The sequence below is a fragment of the Liolophura sinensis genome, chromosome 13 (assembly GCF_032854445.1).
Source record: "Liolophura sinensis isolate JHLJ2023 chromosome 13, CUHK_Ljap_v2, whole genome shotgun sequence".
Classification (NCBI taxonomy): Eukaryota; Metazoa; Mollusca; class Polyplacophora; order Chitonida; family Chitonidae; genus Liolophura; species Liolophura sinensis.
The window spans coordinates 24124935-24147454 of NC_088307.1; the positions used below are offsets into that span (position 1 = coordinate 24124935).

At 43.1% G+C, this 22520-nt stretch overlaps 2 protein-coding genes across 2 annotated transcripts; one reads left to right on the forward strand and one right to left on the reverse strand.

Moving 5' to 3' along the window:
- Positions 1 to 237: 237 nt before the first annotated feature.
- Positions 238 to 18950, forward strand: LOC135480554 (anaphase-promoting complex subunit 2-like). The gene is made up of 12 exons (XM_064760411.1): positions 238 to 327; positions 1424 to 1895; positions 2268 to 2373; positions 3843 to 3975; positions 4477 to 4768; positions 5172 to 5289; positions 8828 to 9003; positions 11741 to 12030; positions 13936 to 14095; positions 14962 to 15057; positions 15399 to 15628; positions 18718 to 18950. Exons 1-12 carry the CDS (start codon positions 253 to 255, stop codon positions 18919 to 18921), a joined length of 2352 nt encoding a protein of 783 aa, XP_064616481.1. The 5' UTR covers positions 238 to 252; the 3' UTR covers positions 18922 to 18950.
- Positions 18951 to 19823: 873 nt separating this feature from the next.
- Positions 19824 to 22336, reverse strand: LOC135480579 (pseudouridylate synthase TRUB2, mitochondrial-like). Its single transcript, XM_064760446.1, is given in 2 exon segments — positions 19824 to 21682; positions 21685 to 22336. Coding segments are annotated over 2 exon segments (1017 nt in total). The 5' UTR covers positions 22292 to 22336; the 3' UTR covers positions 19824 to 21272.
- Positions 22337 to 22520: the final 184 nt, after the last annotated feature.

Below are 22520 nucleotides of genomic sequence, written 5' to 3' on the forward strand. Positions count from 1 at the left end.
TTACAGAAATGTTATGAGCATTTGAACTTTATACTTTACAGATATAATGCTTAATAATTATTTAATGAGACTCAGAATATTTGTACATATAAATATAGCGCAGCCAATTTTTGTTGGCTTTGCTCAACAATTGCCCGTAACAAACCCTTAAATCTATAATTTGGTTGCAACCATCCTTGAACAGAGCTCGTGGGCCCGTGAGTAAGTCATGCCTTGACAATGTCCAGTGGAGGCTAACCAGGTAACATCGCGATGGCGGCAAGCGAAGATACATTGAATCTGGCTTGGGAAGTGGTGTCGCGAACGTTGGCACCTGGCCGATTATCGGTTTGTAAACTGGAAAAAATGGTTATTTAACTATTACCCTGTAACATAAAGCTGAGCTATTTGGTCTCTCAACTCGTATTTTTCTCCCTTTACTGTTGTCTTCTCACTTGATCAGCTCGGCTGTCATCACTGCTACTAAATGTAGTCTGTCAAGCCTTGAGTGTAGTATCAGGCCTGCTTCTTTACTAGTGTGTTGCAAACAACAAATCAACAGAACAGCGATCAATAAACATGGTTTTACGGCATCGTTTAGAATGATCACTAACAACTGATTCTATTCTGCAGCCTAGCCCTGGATTCATACATTTAGATGGCTCTCACTCAGTCATCCCAGTCATGTCTGGGTCTTATTCACCCCCTGAAGAGTACGTCGTAAAGTTTCAGATTACAAACCTCCCATGCCTGCCCAGTTACTTCTTTACAATGCTTACTCCTAGTCCGAGATTGCTCTGATGTTAGGTTTTGCAAATTTTGTTCGGCCTTGGATGGACCCAAACCAAAATCCTGATGCAGTTGCCGTATTGTTTGAGATAAAAGTTATCAGTCAAACTCATCTTCAGACACTCATGTTCCTTATCTTTTCGTCTGTCGATTTATCGTTATCACATTATCGTTATAACTCCCTATGCTGCGTGGGTTCCAGATTCTTTGGTGATGCTCAAAGTGAATGGCCGTACTGACAGCCGCAATATATTTGACAGGTGCAGGTAATTGCATGGGGTTTTTAAATGAAGCGCACTCTGACAGTTTGGGAACAAAATTTTGATGTCAGAGCACTATCGTGTAAGCTTAGTCCTAGATTGCCAGACAGATAAAATCATGAGTTGTTGATCATCCCCAAGGCAGAATACTCCTGGGTTGTTGTACTGACTGACACATTTCTCTGCAGTTCCAGTCTTTAGCCTAGGCAGCCCAGCTCTAATGGACTTTCCATGTATTCTGACATTTACATGTATGCCAGGTCAGCGTCATTTACAAAACAGGTATTTGGCTAAAACCATAATTCCAGAGAATCTGTATGCCCCTTATTATGATGTGAACACAAAATGCTTTCCCTGTTCCTTCAAAATTAATATACATTGTCTAATGTTGATAGGTTGGCGTGACTGATCAGGCTGGTCCTGGGATGGAGTTTGACCGCGCTGTGGATGTGTTATGTCAGAGCCACCTAGGTCACATCATAGAAGAGTGGTTCATAGAGAGAGTACAGCAAGATCTCCGTCAGAACGTTGCCCCTGTGTTCTGGCAGGCGGCCAAGGCTACAGCCAATTCCGACCCCATCCTGTGTTTATCTGATGCTGTGGACACTCTTCATAGGGAACTGTCACAGTACAAGGCTTGTGTTGAAAGACTGGAGTCGATACGCCCTCTTCTGGGGCAACAACCTTTTGGCCACCCCAGTTTGGGGAAATCCCTGCCCCAGCATCAAAGACAGATGAAAAAGTTCCTATTTATGCTGTATAAAGCTGTGATATTTCACACAATACCCAAATATTTCCACACAGTCATCAACAGTTTTTATTCCAAAGCGTTCAAGGTGTTTCATTTATCCCAGGTTGAAAATGAAGGTAAGCTCATATATTTGTATCGATTGTCTAAATTTAAGTCTAGTCAACAGATTGCCTTAGACCTCATCTTCAAATAGGATATTAGGTAAAGATTTATGCATTAACTTTAAGGCAGTCTCAAAGAAATAATTCAAAATGGACTCTTACTTTTGTAACAGTTTGCTATCTAGGAAAACATGCAGCTATTTTGGTTTTGGAGATAAATGAAGTGGTAAATTTGCCACTTCAGGACATTGTTTTGCATACCTTTTCTACCTTCAGTTTTGAGGAGCACATGAAGGGGAGGCTATTGTTGAAAAACTTCAGTATGAGCATGGCTCACTGATACCAGCCAACCACACAGTCATTCATTTTGTATTGTATTGATTGTAGAGGAATCTGAAGAGGAGCGAACAGATTGTGCAGGATGTGATGAGCCAGTCTTAAGGTGTTGCTGTACTGAAATAATCAGCAAATTCCACACAGTCAACAGTCAGCTGTAAGTGCTCCCCAGCTTGCCAATCCAGGAACTGTATTGTGGATGTTTTTCTTGTCCCTTGACAAAAGTACTCTGTGCTGTTATCTTTTGACCTTGGCGTCCAGCTTGTGCTTGATTTTGCATATGTAAGATTGTCAGTGAATTTATGAGGCGAGGTGTTTTCCTCTGGGTTGTACTCTTGGTCTTCTCCAGGTTGTACTCATGGTTTCCTCGAGGCTGTACCCCTGTTTTCCTCTAGGTTTTACACATGATTTCCTCCAGATTATTCTCATGTTTTTTTCCAGGTTGTACTCCTAGTCGTGGTTTCCTTCACACTGCAGACCTGGTTAGGGTTTCCTCCAGGTTGTACTCATGGTTTCCTGCAGGTTGTACTCATGGTCCTGTTTCCCCCCAAGGCTGTACTCCACTCCTGGTCATGCTTTCCTTCAAGGCTGTGCTTGTGGCTATGGTTTCATCTGGGTTGTACTTATAGCCTTGGTTTCCTTCAGGCTGTACTCATGGTCATTATTCCTCCAGTTTGTACTCATGTTCATGTTTTCCTTCAGGTTGTATGCATGATTTCCTCAAAGTTAAACCCATGGTTTCCTTCAGGGTGAACCTATGGTCATGGTTTCCTGCAGGTTGTACTCATGGTCCTGTTTTCCTCCAAGGCTGTACTCTTGGTCATGGTTTCTTCAAGGCTGTACTAATGGCTATGGTTTCATCTGGGTTGTACTTACAGTCATGGTTTCCTTCAGGTTGTACTCATGGTCATTATTCCTTCAGGTTGTACTCATGTTTACGGTTTAGTCCAGGTTGTATTCATGGTTCCTCCAAGTTAGACTTATGGTCATAGTTTCCTTCAGGTTTTACCCATGGTCATGGTTTCCTGCAGGTTGTATTCATGGTTTCCTGCAGGTTGTATTCATGGTTTCCTGCAGGTTGTACTCATGGTCCTGGTCTCCTCCAAGGCTGTACTCCTGGTAATGGTTTTCTTCAAGGCTGTACTTGTGGCTATGGCTTCATCTGTGTTTATGGCCGTGGTTTCATCCACCCAAAACTTTGAGTGATAAATTCAGCTTACAAAATAAAATGCTGTTAAACATTCCTTACATTCATAATATTGACATTATAATTTTCCATATAAGACAATAGGTTAAGTTTTTTTAATATCTAAAAATGTTTTAGCCCACATTAATCTAGTTCTGATTGGTTATCCTGCTGTTTTACGTCCAGAGATTTGGCAGGTAACTGTACCAGGAAGCAGGTTGTGGCCAAGTGGTTAAGGTGATTGTCAGGATACTCGAAGGATCACAAGGCATGGGTTCAAACCCAGCCTTGGGCAATGGTTAATATCCTTAGCGATGTAGTTGACTGAATTTTCTTATCACATGGTCATTGTGGTCATGTCAGTGAAATATTCTTAAAATTGATTACAATAATGAATAATTAAATAATTACATATTATTGTGTAATATTCCATTTCCTAGAGGAGAATTGGGATTGTTGGAGAAACTGTCCGGATCAGCCATCACAAGCCTTGTCCATCAGAGGATTAAGGACCACATCAGCGAGACCTGCCAAGGCAACTTTGAGACATCCTACATCGCCACTTTGGAAAAGGTAATGGGACTCTTTTCATGTCCATTGCCTCTTCGTGTGGGGTATTTGTTGTGATGTTCGTGCAGTTTGAGGATTGCCCTCTCTGAAGTGAGTCAAGATTAGCAAAATCTGAACATTATGTGTGAAATCCTACTTGTAAATGGTACATTGGAGTTCTAAGTTAAGAATAACAAGACCCATTTCCAGAAGACTGGCTTGATTTATTTATATCGTAGATTATTGCTCAAGTCGTACAAAGAAATTTGATTACTGCATATTTGGCTTTTAGGCATTCCTGAAATTTATAAAGAATAACAATCATGAGCACTTCAGAAATTCAGATTAAGAAGTAAGATGTTATTTGAACAACTTGTGGGAAAGTTGTCTGTAACTTGTCCATAGACGGTGGTTTGTTCTGAGCACCCTGATTTTCTCCACCCATAAAACTGACCGCCATCAGATGAGTGAATGAATGAATAAATCAGTCAATCAATCAGTCAATTAATCAATCATTCTTCACAGTGGCTTGATGACACAGTTCTGGAGTGGCTCCACACAGTTTACACAGGCAAGCACGGTAGCCATAGTGACACAGGAGATGACCACATCCAGGCATTTAAAGGGAGACTACTCCACCTTGTGTATGACACATATGCTAGGATCAGGATTGACCTGCTGTTCAACATCATCATTGAGTACCCAGATTCTGAGCCAGCTCTGCAGGACTTAAGGACCTGTCTGGAGAAAACAGATCTAAGAGCTCATCTCACGTCGTCATTACGATCGGCTTTAGAGGTCCGGCTTCTACACCCAGGTGGGGGCAGGTTGTGGTCACAAAGTTCAGATGCTTGTCTTTGAGTCATTTGTCATATGTAGTATCAAATTAATCCCATACTTACTTAGGGAATTTCCAACATTGACCTGTTTCTCGTTGACTTGAGACCTGGCAGTAGGGACAAAACTGACTGGTTTCCTTCTTGACCGTTGGAACAGAAGAGAAATGCTATTAAACTACATTCAAATATATATATAAATTACCATATTTTGTTGGGCAGCACTGTTAAACTTTAATTCAAACATGGTTTTATTGGTCAAGGACTACATGTTGTCATCGTCTGGGAAAACCAGTTATAGCAGCTCTGCCAACAAATCTCTCCCCCACTGCGCACCCCCATGCTCTCTGGATAGAGTATTTTATATCATTTCTGTGCTTTCAGGTGTGAATACCGCAGATATCCTCACGGCTTACATATCCGCAATTAGAGCCCTCAGAGTGCTGGACCCAGCAGGTGTCATCCTGGAACTGGTCTGTGAGCCTGTCAGGAAGTACCTCAGGTGAGTCTGGTTGTCAGTTAACCTCAGAGTGCTGGACCCAGCGGGTGTCATCCTGGAACTCGTCTGTGAGCCTGTCAGGAAGTACCTCAGGTGAGTCTGGTTGTCAGGTAACCTCAGAGTTCTGGTCCCAGCAGGTGTCATTCTGGTACTGGCCTGTGAGGCTGTCAGGAAGTACCTCAGGCGAGTCTGGTTGTCAGGTAACCTGATGGTGCTGAACCACACAGGTGTCATCCTGGTACTGACCTGTGAGCCTGTCAGGAAGTACCTCAGGCGAGTCTGGTTGTCAGGTAACCTGATGGTGCTGAACCACACAGGTGTCATCCTGGTACTGGCCTGTGAGCCTGTCAGGAAGTACCTCAGGCGAGTCTGGTTGTCAGGTAACCTGAGGGTGCTGAACCCCACAGGTGTCATCCTGGTACTGGCCTGTGAGCCTGTCAGGAAGTACCTCAGGTAGTCTGGTTGTCAGGTAACCTGAGGGTGCTGAACCCCACAGGTGTCATCCTGGTACTGGCCTGTGAGCCTGTTAGGTTGTACCTCAGGCGAGTCTGGTTGTCAGGTAACCTGAGGGTGCTAAACCCCATAGGTGTCATTCTGGTACTGGCCTGTGAGCCTGTCAGGAAGTACCTCAGGTGAGTCTGGTTGTCAGGTAACCTCAGAGTGCTGGACCCAGCGGGTGTCATCCTGGAACTCGTCTGTGAGCCTGTCAGGAAGTACCTCAGGTGAGTCTGGTTGTCAGGTAACCTCAGAGTTCTGGTCCCAGCAGGTGTCATTCTGGTACTGGCCTGTGAGGCTGTCAGGAAGTACCTCAGGCGAGTCTGGTTGTCAGGTAACCTGAGGGTGCTGAACGACACAGGTGTCATCCTGGTACTGACCTGTGAGCCTGTCAGGAAGTACCTCAGGCGAGTCTGGTTGTCAGGTAACCTGATGGTGCTGAACCACACAGGTGTCATTCTGGTACTGGCCTGTGAGCCTGTCAGGAAGTACCTCAGGTGAGTCTGGTTGTCAGGTAACCTGAGGGTGCTGAACCCCACAGGTGTCATCCTGGTACTGGCCTGTGAGCCTGTCAGGAAGTACCTCAGGTAGTCTGGTTGTCAGGTAACCTGAGGGTGCTGAACCCCACAGGTGTCATCCTGGTACTGGCCTGTGAGCCTGTCAGGAAGTACCTCAGGGGAGTCTGGTTGTCAGGTAACCTCAGAGTTCTGGCCCCTTCTGGTGTTATCCTGGTACTGGCCTGTGAGCCTGTTAGGTAGTACCTCAGGTGAGTCTGGTTGTCAGGTAACCTCAGAGTTCTGGCCCCTTCTGGTGTCATCCTGGAACTGGTCTGTGAGGCTGTCAGGAAGTACCTCAGGTGAGTCTGGTTGTCAGGTAACCTGAGGGTGCTTAACGACACAGGTGTCATCCTGGTACTGGCCTGTGAGCCTGTTAGGTAGTACCTCAGGTGAGTCTGGTTGTCAGGTAACCTCAGATTGCTGAACCCCACAGGTGTCATCCTGGTACTGGTCTGTGAGCCTGTCAGGAAGTACCTCAGGTGAGTCTGGTTGTCAGGTAACCTCAGATTGCTGGACCCCACTGGTGTCATTCTGGTACTGGTCTGTGAGCCTGTCAGGAAGTACCTCAGGTGAGTCTGGTTGTCAGGTAACCTCAGATTGCTGAACCCCACAGGTGTCATCCTGGTACTGGTCTGTGAGCCTGTCAGGAAGTACCTCAGGTGAGTCTGGTTGTCAGGTAACCTCAGATTGCTGGACCCCACTGGTGTCATCCTGGAACTGGTCTGTGAGCCTGTCAGGAAGTACCTCAGGTGAGTCTGGTTGTCAGGTAACCCCAGGATGCTGAACCCCACAGGTGTCATTCTGGTACTGGTCTGTGAGCCTGTCAGGAAGTACCTCAGATGAGTCTGGCTGAAACAGCTGAGAATGTTCATTACCAAAAAGTCTTCCTGGAGAAGTACATTTGTATATGCCCTGACTTGCATGATAAGCTGTTCACTACCAAAAAGTCTTCCTGGAGAAGTACATTTGTATATGCCCTGACTTGCATGATAAGCTGTTCACTACCAAAAAGTCTTCCTGGAGAAGTACATTTGTATATGCCCTAACTTGCATGATAAGCTGTTCACTACCAAAAAGTCTTCCTGGAGAAGTACATTTGTATATGCCCTGACTTGCATGATAAGCTGTTCACTGCCAAAAAGTCTTCCTGGAGAAGTACATTTGTATATGCCCTGACTTGCATGATAAGCTGTTCACTACCAAAAAGTCTTTCTGGAGAAGTACATTTGTATATGCCCTGACTTGCATGATAAGCTGTTCACTACCAAAAAGTCTTCCTGGAGAAGTACATTTGTATATGCCCTGACTTGCATGATAAGCTGTTCACTACCAAAAAGTCTTCCCAGAGAAGTACATTTGTATATGCCCTGACTTGCATGATAAGCTGTTCACTACCAAAAAGTCTTCCCAGAGAAGTACATTTGTATATGCCCTGACTTGCATGATAAGCTGTTCACTACCAAAAAGTCTTCCTGGAGAAGTACATTTGTATATGCCCTGACTTGCATGATAAGCTGTTCACTACCAAAAAGTCTTCCCAGAGAAGTACATTTGTATATGCCCTGACTTGCATGATAAGCTGTTCACTACCAAAAAGTCTTCCTGGAGAAGTACATTTGTATATGCCCTGACTTGCATGATAAGCTGTTCACTACCAAAAAGTCTTCCCAGAGAAGTACATTTGTATATGCCCTGACTTGCATGATAAGCTGTTCACTACCAAAAAGTCTTCCTGGAGAAGTACATTTGTATATGCCCTGACTTGCATGATAAGCTGTTCACTACCAAAAAGTCTTCCTGGAGAAGTACATTTGTATATGCCCTGACCCTGCATGATAAGCTGTTCACTACCAAAAAGTCTTCCTGGAGAAGTACATTTGTATGTGCCCTGTCTTGCATGATAAGCTGTTTTAAGAGTAGTAGAGTTTAAGATTGTTACTGGAGCCTTGATCCCAATGAGCAGTCAACAATTTCCTTTGGTTTTGTCTTCCTGGAGGTGTATTGGAGGCCCATTCAATATGATATACAACATAAGGCTTGATCTGAGATAACGTGCGTCACACATAGTTTGTCATGTTCTTCCTATAGCTTGCCGACATCGTTTTCCTCCAACTACGATTAGCGATTTTATAATGCGGTTAATGAATACAGCATTTCACTTGAATAACTGTATTTCACCTACAGTCTGGTACATAAAAATACATGTTCAGAAGCAGCTAAAGCCTTAAAATGATCCGAAAACTTAAGTTTTACTGAAAGAAAAACTAATAAAACGTCACCGAAAACTGTTAAGTGGACCTATCAAAAGTGTAGGAATCAAACAGAATCAAACAAAATGTGTCACTTGGAACATGCTAAACTTAAGGTGAACTAGAGTGATCAGTCAATCAGTTAACCCTGTATGGCCTGTCCTTTCTGAAAACCCATACAGAGATGCATGTACACTTTATGAATGAGTAAATTACGTATATGATCTGAACGTTGTTTAGGTCTCGCTCGGACACGGTGAGATGCGTGGTGTCTAGTTTAACTGACGAAGGGAATAATGAGCTGTCTGATGAGCTTGTTAAGGGTCAGCCCCTGGTACTAGAGGACACGAGTAACAGTGATGATGAGGGGGAGGACTGGGAGAGCTGGATGCCTGACCCTGTGGATGCTGACAGTGGTGAGTATAGGGGATGACCTCATCTGTAAAATGGGAGGAAGGGAAGGGGCTGTGGTCTAGTGCTAGAGGACAGGAGTAACAGTGATGATGAGGGGGAGGACTGGGAGAGCTGGATGCCTGACCCTGTGGATGCTGACAGTGGTGAGTATAGGGGATGACCTCATCTGTAGAATGGGAGGAGGGGGAGGGGCTGTGGTCTAGTGATAGAGGACAGGAGTAACAGTGATGATGAGGGGGAGGACTGGGAGAGCTGGATGCCTGACCCTGTGGATGCTGACAGTGGTGAGTATAGGGGATGACCTCATCTGTAGAATGGGAGGAGGGGGAGGGGCTGTGGTCTTGTGCTAGAGGACAGGAGTAACAGTGATGATGAGGGGGAGGACTGGGAGAGCTGGATGCCTGACCCTGTGGATGCTGACAGTGGTGAGTATAGGAGATAACCTCACCTGTAGAATGGGAGGAGGGGGAGGGGTTGTGGTCTAGTGCTAGAGGACAGGAGTAACAGTGGTGATGAGGGGGAGGACTGGGAGAGCTGGATGCCTGACCCTGTGGATGCTGACAGTGGTGAGTATAGGGGATGACCTCATCTGTAGAATGGGAGGAGGGGGAGGGGCTGTGGTCTAGTGCTAGAGGACAGGAGTAACAGTGGTGATGAGGGGAGGACTGGGAGAGCTGGATGCCTGACCCTGTGGATGCTGACAGTGGTGAGTATAGGGGATAACCTCACCTGTAGAATGGGAGGAGGGGGAGGGGTTGTGGTCTAGTGCTAGAGGACACAAGTAACAGTGGTGATGAGGGGGAGGACTGGGAGAGCTGAATGCCTCACCCTATGGATGCTGACAGTGGTGAGTATAGGGGATAACCTCACCTGTAGAATGGGAGGAGGGGGAGGGGTTGTGGTCTAGTGCTAGAGGACACAAGTAACAGTGGTGATGAGGGGGAGGACTGGGAGAGCTGAATGCCTCACCCTATGGATGCTGATGGTGGTTAGTATAGGAGATAACCTCACCTGTAGAATGGGAGGAGGGGGAGGGGTTGTGGTCTAGTGCTAGAGGACAGGAGTAACAGTGATGATGAGGCGGAGGACTGGGAAATCTGGATGCCTGACCCTGTGGATTCTGACAGTGGTGAGTATAGGAGATAACCTCACCTGTAGAATGGGAGGAAGGGGAGGGGCTGTGGTCTAGTGCTAGAGGACAGGAGTAACAGTGGTGATGAGGGGGAGGACTGGGAGAGCTGGATGCCTGACCCTTTGGATGCTGATGATGGTTAGTATAGGAGATAACCTCACCTGTGGAATGGGAGGAGGGGGAGGGGCTGTGGTCTAGTGCTAGAGGACAGGAGTAACAGTGGTGATGAGGGGGAGGACTGGGAGAGCTGGATGCCTGACCCTGTGGATGCTGACAGTGGTAATTACCTGGAGATGTTTGTAAACTCCACCAAGCAGAATTTAGAGCCTTGCAAAATGTCATACTGTGTGTCCAGTGGCCTGTTCTTTAAAATTGTTCCAATTTTTTTTTACAGGACAACTTTCCTGTACTCTTGATGTCTGTGAAATCCAATCGCAGAGTTTGTATAGGGCCTTGGAAATCATGAAAAGCCTGGAAAATTAGGGGATTTTGTAGTTCAACTTTAAAACGACTTGACATTGAGACTACAGAACCAACCCAGGCAACTGTTCATAGTATCCTGACATTCTATTGGGAGAAATGTGTTCTCGAACAATTATCAAATTGCTTAGTATGCTAATTCGTAGAAGTGAAACAGAGTTAAATGAATTGAAATCATTTTACATTGCTCTAAGTGAGGATAAGTGTAGAATGTTTGTTGCAAGTTGCCAGGAAAATGTGAATTTTGGACCTGGAGAAGTCTTGAGAAAGTCAGGAAATACGCTTGATGTGTACCAACCTGTGGATGTATTTCTATTGCATGGCATGTATCCAGACATCTTCTATCTCTGCACTGTAAACAAGCTCAGATGGATACAAACCAACACACCAAGCAAATTCACTAAGCAAAAAATATCTCTGGAGTTAGGGTATGTCTGAAGGTTTGCTCTTGCAACAGTGGAGTGGACCTCAGCTAATGAGATTGCAGGATCAAGTCCAGTGCAGGGAAATGCAGTTTAGTATGGATTTATGTTTTCTCCAGTAAGTTCATGGATCTTAGATGATAAATAATTTTGATGAATTGGTAGGGTTGTTTTAGGCTGGCCTAATCATTTCCTTACAGGAAAAGAAAGCGTAAAAAAGGGTGCAAATTTCAGCTTAATGAGCATGAAAAGTTGATGTGTACAAGTTGTCTTGAGTATTTTTTTTCCAGTTGTTCTTTAAAGAGAAAAGGACATTTGTAAATAATTTTTGTGAGGTAACTATACCTTTTGGTATATATTGCCATGAGTAATAATCTTTTTAATAAGAATAAAACAAAAGTATGATTAAAATTCTGGTTGAACACCATTTTTAGGTTAAAAGATCAGATTTTAACCGCAAAGAAATTTATTACACAAGCCTTTCGCATCCTCACTTGGAACATAATTATACTCAGAAAATATATGCTCAGAGTTGGTTCCCAGATTCCCACTTTTACAAAAATAATTTTCAAATGCCCTTTTCTCTTTAAAGAAAAACTAAAAAGAAAACATTGAAGGCCATATTTGCAATAACTTTTCACACTCCTTTTATCTGAAGTATACACGATTTGTACGGTTTGCGCCGTACCACCTTATCCATTCCAGCTGACGCGTCCAAAAGTCATCGTGCCTCTGACATCATTAGCATGCTTGTGAATATCTATGGTAGCAAAGAGCTGTTTGTGAACGAGTACCGCACGCTCCTGGCCGACCGCATCCTGACGCAGTTCAACTACGAGACCGGGCGAGAAATTCGTTACCTGGAACTCCTCAAGTTGATGTTTGGAGACGCTCAGCTGCATTACTGCGAGGTGATGCTCAAGGATGTGGCTGATTCTCGGCGTATCAACGGACACATAACGGAGGAGAGGAAGAAACTCAAACAGACAGATGAGGTATGTTAAGATTGGCGAGTCTACCGTGTAAGATTGTCTGAGATTGTCTAAGATTGACCACAGTAGTTATGGAAGTGTTATCAATGATCCAAAGAAAAGGTCAGTTTGCAGTGAAATTTAGTGACAAACTTTGTCAGTGGTCGTCTTGGAAAGGACTCGCAATGCTGCGTTATGCGCATTTGCCGTAGTGACATATGTCTTCACAATGTGACGCCATGGGCGTTACACCAGGTGTACCTTACTGCTTCGTAAGAGGGGCTCCTGGCTATGGTTATTTATTTTATTTATTTATTTGATTGATGTTTTACTTTCAAGACTATTTGAATTCAGGGGTTGAAATAACGCCTGTCTACCTGTCGGCGACAGGTCACTAAAAATTCACACGGCCTCTGACATTATAAGGTAGGCTTAATAAGTTTACAATCACATGTAAGTCAATATCCATACATGCCTATGTTTGTGAAGTTTGTATATTTTCTTGGCGTTCCTATAGTCAAATTGCTATTGCACTGGGTTAAGATGTCATTTAGTGGATTGGGCAGTCATCAATGAACGCTATCAATTCTGAGATCAGATGTACCTTCAACATAGAAGAATGCGCGCTGGTTATCACAGCAGTGGCAAAATTAGATCTGCAAGAAGCACTTTTAATTTTTTCGCAAGGGTCCACAGCTATGACGAAACAAACAGCATCAACAAGTGCCAGTCAACCTGAACTTGAACACAGTCAGCCTAAAGCAGGGAATTTATCAAAAATTGAAGTGTCATGCACGACTCAGGAGTCTCTCACCATCGCATTTGTAATCGGTACGAGTTGCTGGGCACCATCACATAAATTAGATCTTCTTGAGTATAGCGTGAAACACCAGTCAGTTAATAAATAATAAAATGTAAAGTTAATATTTATAGTCCTGCCCTCTTCCTATCCCCCAAAAGGGTACAGCTTTAGGGCAGCATTGCTAACTTTTCTAACTTGAGGACTGCGTGTGGGGTAAAGGGGAGCAACTCAAGACACACAAACATATATTAGCACACACAGACTGAATGCATTTTCTTGAAGGGGAAACGCATGGGTACACAAGTACGGACTGAACTCCCGCATGTAAGTTTTGTTTTGAAGATCGACTGTGCAGAAGTCCCAGTCTCAACAGAAAATTGAATAAAAAGGAAAATGCAACTGAAACCAAATATTCTTGTAACACGTTCAACTAATATTGTTTTACCAAGGTGGCAATGTTGACGGAAAATAATTTGGCCAAACTGAAATTATGTGTTCACAAAGCGCAACAATGGCCATCTATAGTATTAGCACAGATTCTAGACTTTCTGAAAGTCAGACTGATGGGGACAGGTAGATACCTGTAGGTGACGGGTACAAAAAAAATCTACATGTCTCTGTGACAGGCGGTTTTAAAAAAACATTTCTACCCCTGCACTTGTACTGTGGCAGCCAGCATTATGGTGGGAGGAACTGGCTAATGTTTGTGTGTGACATGTCAAAGGGATCTTGATCAAAGTTGTCCAGGAAGGTCCAGTGAGCCATGAATTTTACTGAGTCATTTTACCAGAGGTTATGTCAGAAATGTCATATTTATTTGCTTTAAATTTGATATCAGCCCAGGTGGGTACCACGCCAGCATGGCACAATGACCCAATAACCAATGCAGTTGTTGTGACTTCCTCTCCACCGGTACGTGAGAAAGTCTGCCTTGCAACCGTCCTGGGGATGGTCGTGGGTTTCCCCTGGGCTCTGCCCAATTTCCTCCCACTAAAAAGCTGGTCTCCGTCATATAAATGAAATATATCTTGAGTACCGGTACAGTGTAAAAAACCAATCAAATAAATAAATCAATCATTCAGTCCATGACTGTCGGGTTCTACAGTACGTATGTGTCCCACCCACAGGTTGGGGTGAATGCAATGATCCTGTCGGCTCAGTTCTGGCCATCATTCCGTGAGGAGAAGATAACTCTGCCCGCTGAGTTGCAGCAGGGACTGGAGGAGTACACCAAGCAGTATGAGGCTCTGAAGGGGAATCGTACTCTTTCCTGGAAACCTCACCTGGGTGAGATTTTATGATTCTCTATTTGCTGGTGTGGGTCTTAAATAACATACTTTTTATTTATTTATTTATTTATTTATTTGTAGTTCTTAACATGTAGAACAATTATAGAAAAACTTGGTTTTACATCATTGGGGCCAAACATTATGAGGTTTGTTTAGAAATCCTATCGTGTAATTGAAACATTTAGTGGTGTGAAAAGAACATCTAGAACTCGTAGCCTAACCGTTGATTTTACAAGTCTAAAAGGAAATACACACATCTCAGGTTATCGGTTGTTTGTAAGTGACCTAAAATTTCTCCCATGATTAAGTTGTGCAGGTCAGAGCTCTGTTGATCAGAGAAAGGTGTTTTGGGCTTTTTTGGAAGATAGGGTGATTTCCCACTAGAAATTCTAACACTAAAATATTATTTTACAACATTTATTTGCCTCTATAATTAAACTTTTGGGGCAAAATTTTAGGTCATTTACGTTTAAACTGTGTTAGGGGGACTGTTGCATAGACGAGGGGGTTAGCATGGCAGGGCAGAGTAATGACCCAGGAGCCTCCCACTATTGTGGTCCCCATGAGTTCAAGTCTAGCTCATGCTGGCTTCCTCTTCAGCAGTTCGTGGGAAGCTCTGCCCCCCCAACCTGCAAATGGTCGTGGGTTTCACACAGTCTCTGCCAGGTTTTCTCCCACCATAATGCTGGCCGCTGTCATTTAAGTGAAATATTCTTCAGTAGAGCGAAAAAAGTAATCATATAAATAAATAAACTTTAGGCGATACTCTTGCAGCAGCCTGTGTGAATTTGTAGGGAAAAAATTCATAATTGACATTGGAGGTGTGTTGAATTCCACACTTAGAATTTTTAAAAATTCTTCCAGGATTGTTGAGTATAGACATTGAGCTGAAGGACAGAACTCTCAACTTTACAGTGTCCCCTCTTCATGCTGCTATCATCATGCAGTTCCAAAACCAAGGTATGTAAACAATGTGGGTGCTACCTTCATCTACCTGATGTGTAAACATGCAGCATTGATGTGGATATTTATTAAAGCAGAGACTTGGAAATAATGGGAAATTTAAGTAAAAACAGACGTAAATTTGGGATCGCAGATGACCCTCATGAAGTAATTAGCCCGTATTTAAACTTTAGATGTCAAAAGTTGGACTCACCAACTTACCAACAGAGCAGCATAAATTGTCACTGGTAAAAATAATGGAAACTTGTCAATTTGATACCTACATGACAAACCGATAAATAAATTATGCTAGCAAAATAAAGTTTTAAATCTTAAAATTTTGGTTTCATTCTGCATAGTTCGATGGAGTGTGGAAGCTTTGAGTGGTGTTCTCCAGACTCCAGTGTCAGCATTGCGCCGGAAAATCACCTACTGGCAGAGCCAGGGATTACTAAGGGAGGAAACTCCGGATGTCTTTGTCCTGATAGAGGAGCACAAGGGACCTCAGCAGGAAGTTATCTTGGCAGATGAAGAAGAGACAGAGTCTGCAATGGCATCTGCACATGCTCAGCGAGAAGAACAGTTCCAGGTAGAGATTGTTGTGAAAATACATGCATATCAAAAGTGTGAAAATTGTCTGAAAAATAATTTATTTGGTCTCAGGATCAGGAATCTACTTTAAACTTAAGACAGACTTGGCTTTATCTCTAAAACACTTTACTGCATTAATATTGTGACCTACCTTAGTAGTTATTATTTTAATACTTAATTGTTGTCTTAGACACAAGTGACAAAATTGAAAAGTAGGGTTTAACTTCAAATACGTTCAGGAATAATAAGTTAAGACTAACTCAAGAAGATACAGGAGGCTACAATGATGGATACTTATGAGTGGTCAAGTACTGGTCAGTCAAGTGTCAGTTGTCAGTGACTGAGTGGGGCTTCATGCCTGGGTGGGACTTCATGCCTGGGTGGGGCTTCATGCCTGGGTGGGACTTCATGCCAGGGTGGGGCTTCAGGCCTGAGCTGGACTTCATTCCTGTGCTGGACTTCATGCCGGGGTGGGACTTCCTTCCTGAGTGGGGCTTCATGCCTGGGTGGGGCTTCATGCCTGGGAGGGACTTCATTCCTGGGTGGGGCATCATGCCTGGGTGGGGCTTCATGCCTGAGTGGTACTTCATGCCAGGGTGGGACTTCATGCCTGAGTGGGGCTTCAGGCCTGAGCTGGACTTCAGGCCTGTGCTGGATTTCTTGCCTGAGCTGGACTTCATGCCTGGGAGGGGCTTCTTTCCTGAGTGGGGCTTCATGCCTAGGTGGGGCTTCATGCTTGGGTAGGGTATCATGCTTGGGTGGGGCTTCACGCCTGGGTAGGACATCATGCCTGGGTAATGCATCGTGCATGGGGTTTAATGCCAGGGTGGAGTTTCCTGCCTGAGTGGGCTTCATGCCAGGGTGGGGTTTCATGCCTGAGTGGGGCTTCATGCCTTGGTGAGGCGTCATGCCTGGTCGCTTCAGCATTAATGCAAGCCAGTTGTATAGTTATTCCTCCATTTGGACTGATTAAAGGACAACACAGCACCTGGCTAAAACATATTTCATTCAAAAGCAGGATGGTCAAGCTTTCTAAAAAGTATCACACTTTATTATTTTAATGAGATTTCACCGAATAGCATGTAGAACAAAATGACAATGCTGCACAAATGGCTGGTGTGAATCGAGGCAACCATCTTGAGAATTTTATCCAATCAGGTTTCCGTGGCACAGGCTGTGACCTATGATTCACCCATTCACTCCATGAAGTGACTTATCGAAACACACAACTACTCTATAAGACATCGTTTTGGAGATCGTTTACAATGATTTATTTACGTGCAGCCGAAGGGCCATTTCACACAGTGGTCTGTACCATTTTTGGACCACCACAGACATAAAATAAGTTGATTTACAAGATGTGGTAATATTCAATGACGGTATCGCAAATTAGGTCAGACAGTAGCATACCATCTCGGCCCAAAACGCATTCCTCTCCCGAAGAGACCTCAAATTATGCAAATATACTTTTTGTCGTTCATGTTAGCGTATAGTCAGCACGCAGTTGCTAAATAACAAATGTCAGAGTCAGTTAAAACTTCATTAGGCGATGCTGAAGGTTTATGGGAATGAGAACTTCATTCATGAGACGAGACGTACATCTTCTCATCGAAAAATGCTTTAAATCTTATAATAGTTTTTCTCTTTGAATTTATTAGAAGTGAAGAATTTAGATTTTGCCCTTTGTCTTTCTCCCATATAAGGTTTTTTTCTGTTCTCTCTGCTGTTTATCAAATACAATAAAATTATTGAAACACCGTCTATAAGCTGAGGTGCTTTCTCTGTCGTCCGCGATAACTAGGTCAGCACTGCTCTCATTTTAGAAGCCGCCGCTACAAAGTTGAAGCATAATGTCCAGCGACAGTCGAATGCCTAGATCAGCCTCAGTGGTGCTTGGATTTATTTCCAGAATTGAACATGAATCCAGTTGTACAACAACCCAATTGTAACTCTGTAAATATTTAATCAGATTCAAAATCACCATCACAACCCCTTTGAACCAGAAATACCTAGGCTGTGCTTCTGCTGGCTGCTCAGAAACTGTATAAATGAACAGTTTAAGCAGAGGAAGAAATATCCTTCCAGTATGTTTAGTTTCCGAGAAAACTATTTATCACTTGGCCCTTTATAACTGAAGTCTACAATTTTATCTGCCATATGGTACTGCTTAGACTGTTACACGGGAAATAACTTTGACGTTAGAGAACTAAAGTTAATTTGACGTCACCTTGCTGTCGATAATGGAGACATGATGAAGCTGTGAAAAGACGAAGTTTCACTGAACTTTTACTGGGTTGAAAAAAATCTTAAAAAAATATTTAATGCTGGTTTAAGATACTGTGAACGGTAGTCTTTCAGCGGACATTAGTCAGGTGCTGTCTTTCACTTGAAAGAAAAAAGCTGCAGTGATATCTCCTATAATACCCCAGTGGAGCCTCTATGGCTTAGAGCTTAGCGTGTTAGAGTAGCACAGTAACTCAAGAACCTCTCACCAATGTGATCGCTGTGAGTTCAAGTCCACCTCATGCTGGCGTTCTGTCTGGTCATTCTTGGGAAGGTCAGCCAGCAGATTTCAACCCGGTTTCCTCCCACCGTATTGCTGGCTGTCGTTGTACAAGTTAACTATTTTTGAGTATGGTGTAAAACAGCAATCAGATAAATAAATAAACTGTGTCACATTATGTTGCCTTTAACACTCACAAAATACTTGTCAACCTATCGTCAGTACTCTAGGTGGGGCTTCAGTGTGCATACATGTAGTTAGTTTACCATTTGGACTGGTTGGAGACAACAAGTACAATGATGACCCTTACAATACCCCAAGGGGGCTTCCGGGCCTAGTGGTTGGTGTGTTAGATCGGTACAATGCTTTCTTCCTTTTTATTTATTCCTTTCTTTCCGCCTAAACTCTGCTCGGTTTTTCTCTAATCATAATGCTCTCCGTCGTCATATAGGTCAAGTATTCCAAAGTACGGCATAAAACACCCAATCAAACAAAAAAATCAACCTCTTTCTGTCATAGAAGTGAAATACTCTGAATAATAAAACTATAAACTTTATTGACCCAAATCTTTGTTTTAAATGCAGGTGTTCTGGTCATACATCATCGGCATGTTAACCTCCTTGGAGAGTTTAACCCTGGAGAGGATTCACAGCGTTCTGAACATGTTCGCCATGCAGGGACCAACCACCACAGAGTTCACGCTGGCGGAACTCAAGGCCTTTCTCGACAGGAAGGTCAAGGATCAACAGCTCATCTCATCCAATGGAATTTACAGACTCGCGAAATAAATGGTCACGACCTTGAAATAAAACTTACCTGTACATTAAAAAACAATCTTTGATGCATTCTGTTGTTTTTTACTTGTCTGAGATCACAGCGCTTGTGACAGTCACAAAATGTAGGAGAAAAAAATATAGTAGGACATTTTACGAAGAATTGCCCCAAAATGTGACAAACTGCACATTGAGCTTTACAATTCTCATTTGTTACCTCTGAAATCTTTCCTAATTTGGCTTCACAACCTTGCATATTTCTTAAACACATAATTTGGACATAAAAAGGAAACCAGAGACACAAATTTAGTTCAAGGCCTCTGAAACCTCTGAAAATCGCAGTAGGCATCACTAAACCTCTCAAAACTATACACTGTATGTCAAAAGGTCTATCAGCAACCTGCGGATGGTTGTGGGTTTCCCCCAGGCTCTGCGCGGTTTCCTCCCACCATAATGTTGGCTGCCATCATGTAAGTGCAAAATAAATAAATAAATCAATAAAACTATGCATTAATATACTTTCATTCATTTTTTCAGATTAGTGTGAACAGAGTTAAAGGTGTTCAAACATATGAATTCTCAGGTGGGCTTTACGGACCTTGCTATCAGAATTTAGGAACATCACAGGAAGTTTTTCCAGCTCTAATTATGACACTTACTAATGTTGAAGTAAGTACCCATGAGAAAAAGGTTACTGAAATAATGTTCCCAAAAATTCCTTCAGGAATCGAGGGAAAAAAGGTGATGTTACATCAGATATCATCAGAATAACTCATAAAGCCCACCATAGTATTCAAATATTTGAATGCCTTTCAATACTTGTTAAAAAAAAGTCTGACAAAATAAATGATAGTAATTTTAAGCATAATTCTCAGTTTTGTTTATGATATAAAACACCACTTCATATTTTAGCTTTCTTTTATTTTAAGACATTTCATGTCTATGAAAAATGCATTTACAAGGAGCCCGTCAGGGATTTAAAACTACGCTCACAAAGTATAGGTTCAATTTGACAGGGAGTTTGTAGATTTGCACATACTCATTGTTTATGAGGCCTTGGTGACAATCACTGGCCAACAACTTGTAGGGCATTTTGTGCAATATGGAAAAAGACCACATACCCTGCACCAATATGACATTTCCAAGTGGTCATTTCTTAGTCTGACTGTTTTGATGGCCTTGAGCGACCGCTACAAAAGTCCTGGGAGACCCAGGATCTTTTCCGGTTTGGGTCATACCAGACTTCAAACATGGTACTTGTTTCAGGCTAGTTTGGTGTTCAGCTCTGAGATGATAAGAGTGAGGACTGGTTGGGTCAGTGTCAGTATAATGTGACTGGGTGGGGTGTCATGTCTGGTGTCTGTGGCATGATACTTCAGTGGCTGCATGGACTCGCACTGCTAGAAGAACCAGTACACAGTTGCAAGTACCACATAAAAGCCAAAGCATACAAACATATGTGCTTCAATCACAAAACTTGACTTCCTTCTTATGAGCGAAAATTTCTTGCTTAGGCAACAGTCAAATAATTTTTACATTCATACATGCGAACATTTAAGGCTAGTCAGGTACATGTAAGTCAAGACCTGCTCACTCCCTTTAATATCGATATTTTGCGACTGAGGTATACGTTGTAAGTGCACGGCTTGTACTAGTTACTATCGTTTTTCCATACAGAAGTATCAGCTGTGATCATCTTGATGCGCTTGGATCAATGTCCCAGCATTCACTTCACGTAGACAAGTACAGCACGTCTCGTCAGATAGGCTGTCATTAAGTGCACATTATACAAAATACATCTACAAGGCAATTACTGTATTTCGCCTGAAAATTTGCATTTTTCAAGTGACTCATTTCGCTTGATTCTGACTGATTCATAAATCTTATAAGACCACTTAAAAGAATTCCTTGTGAAGTTTGAATAATTTCTTACAATAAAAAACTTAAGTGTTGGCATCAAAAGTTTATAGGGCATCTGCTTCGGGTCGGTAGATCAGATCGGGACACACCCTGACCCTGGATCGGGACACACCTAAGCCCTTAAAAGAGAAAGTTTGGCTTCCTTGCTTGGCATTGAGCGTTAAGGGGATAGTGCAATGACTCGACCCTTATCAGTATAATGGCTCGGGTGGGGCGCTTTCTTGCCTTCGGTAAGTCGTCGCAGTGAAGCAGCACAAGATAAAAGAGCGGTGGAAATCCGTCCTGCAACAAAGAGGCACATTACACGTACATGCACTCTAAGGACTCCTTTCCAGGCTAGGAAAGGCAATTCATACAATATCAATACGTATCAGTATATCCACACTGGATTAATTACACAAAAGTTTACTTTATTTTAACATATGTGACCATCAAAACTTTGAATATCAAGAGCTTGATGCTATTTCACCATTCTCCAGGCGCATATCTGGGGACTGCTTTTCCTCAGGCAAGTATTTCCTGTCATCGGTGACAAACTGGCCTGGTAACAATTTGTCAAATTCTAGGTTACTACGACAAAACTGAATGTTTTCTAGTATATGCTCCAGAGTCCAGTGTTTCCGTAACAATGCGTGTGTCAGTGTAAAATGCCCGTAACGAAGTCTTAAGATTTTTGAACACACTGCCGTGGATCGAACGCTCAGTCCGATTTCATGGATGAGATTCTTGAAGTATGCTGCATTTTCGTTAATAGAATGAATTTCCAGGGTGAAATGAGGAAGGTTGAAGTCGATGCATTTCACACCATAAACCAGCGGTGGAGTTAGACCTGTGGTGGGACGTATTATCCCCTTGATGCCATCTCGTAAGCATCCTGGCTTTGACGATCTACCCTTGCGAAATCAAACGCGAGCCTCGAGTGGTTGGCTTGAGTAGATGCACAAATCTTATCTACCATGGCCTTCTTGATATGGTGGTACGATGTTCTTTCAATGATTTTTCCATGCGTTGTGAAATTCCCTGTGGCCATTCCAAACTGGCCTGTCACGTGGTACACACGAATATATCGACAGTCTCTAATCATATTGGCATCCCGAATTCCTTTGCCGAGGCCTAAAATCTGGACTCCAGACGAGTGCTTAGAAAGACGGCTGGGAACAGCGAATAGCCGAATGTCCGAGGGGATGTAACGCGAACCTAAGACTAGCCGATGATCTGACAGGTCATGCATTTCAGCAGGCACGTCTGTCGGCACGGGGAGGATGGTATCACTATCACGGATCGCGTTGCTTGACACTCTTGCCATTTTTCTCTCATACTTATAGCATGGAAGTTTATTCAAATCCTGAGTCAGTTTGAACTTTAAGACTTCCAGGACCTGTGCAATGTGAACACCTGTCGGCTTCTGAACACAGAAAACCCCATTCAGTGCTCGGTAAGCCTGAGGAGCCCAGTCAAACTTCATCCTGCTGATCTTCTCTACAGACGCCTACCACATCAACAATTCTGATACCTACAAAATACAATGAAACCTCAATTATATTGAATCTTTGAGAATAGATTTTTGACTTTTTCCTCATGCAATTTCATCCTGCTGTATTTAGTTGGTGGACCATTTTGGTGGCCTAATTTTTATAGCGTCTACATCGAGGTCAGGAGACCTGGGATCAAACCCGGGTCGGGTCATACTGGAC

Coding starts and splice junctions, on each gene's coding strand:
- LOC135480554 (XM_064760411.1), top strand. CDS start 253: ATGGCGGCAAGCGAAGATACATTGAATCTGGCTTGGGAAGTGGTGTCG. Junction 2,374..3,842: donor CACACAGTCAACAGTCAGCT/GTAAGTGCTCCC, acceptor TCCATTTCCTAG/AGGAGAATTGGGATTGTTGG. Junction 5,290..8,827: donor CCTGTCAGGAAGTACCTCAG/GTGAGTCTGGTT, acceptor AACGTTGTTTAG/GTCTCGCTCGGACACGGTGA.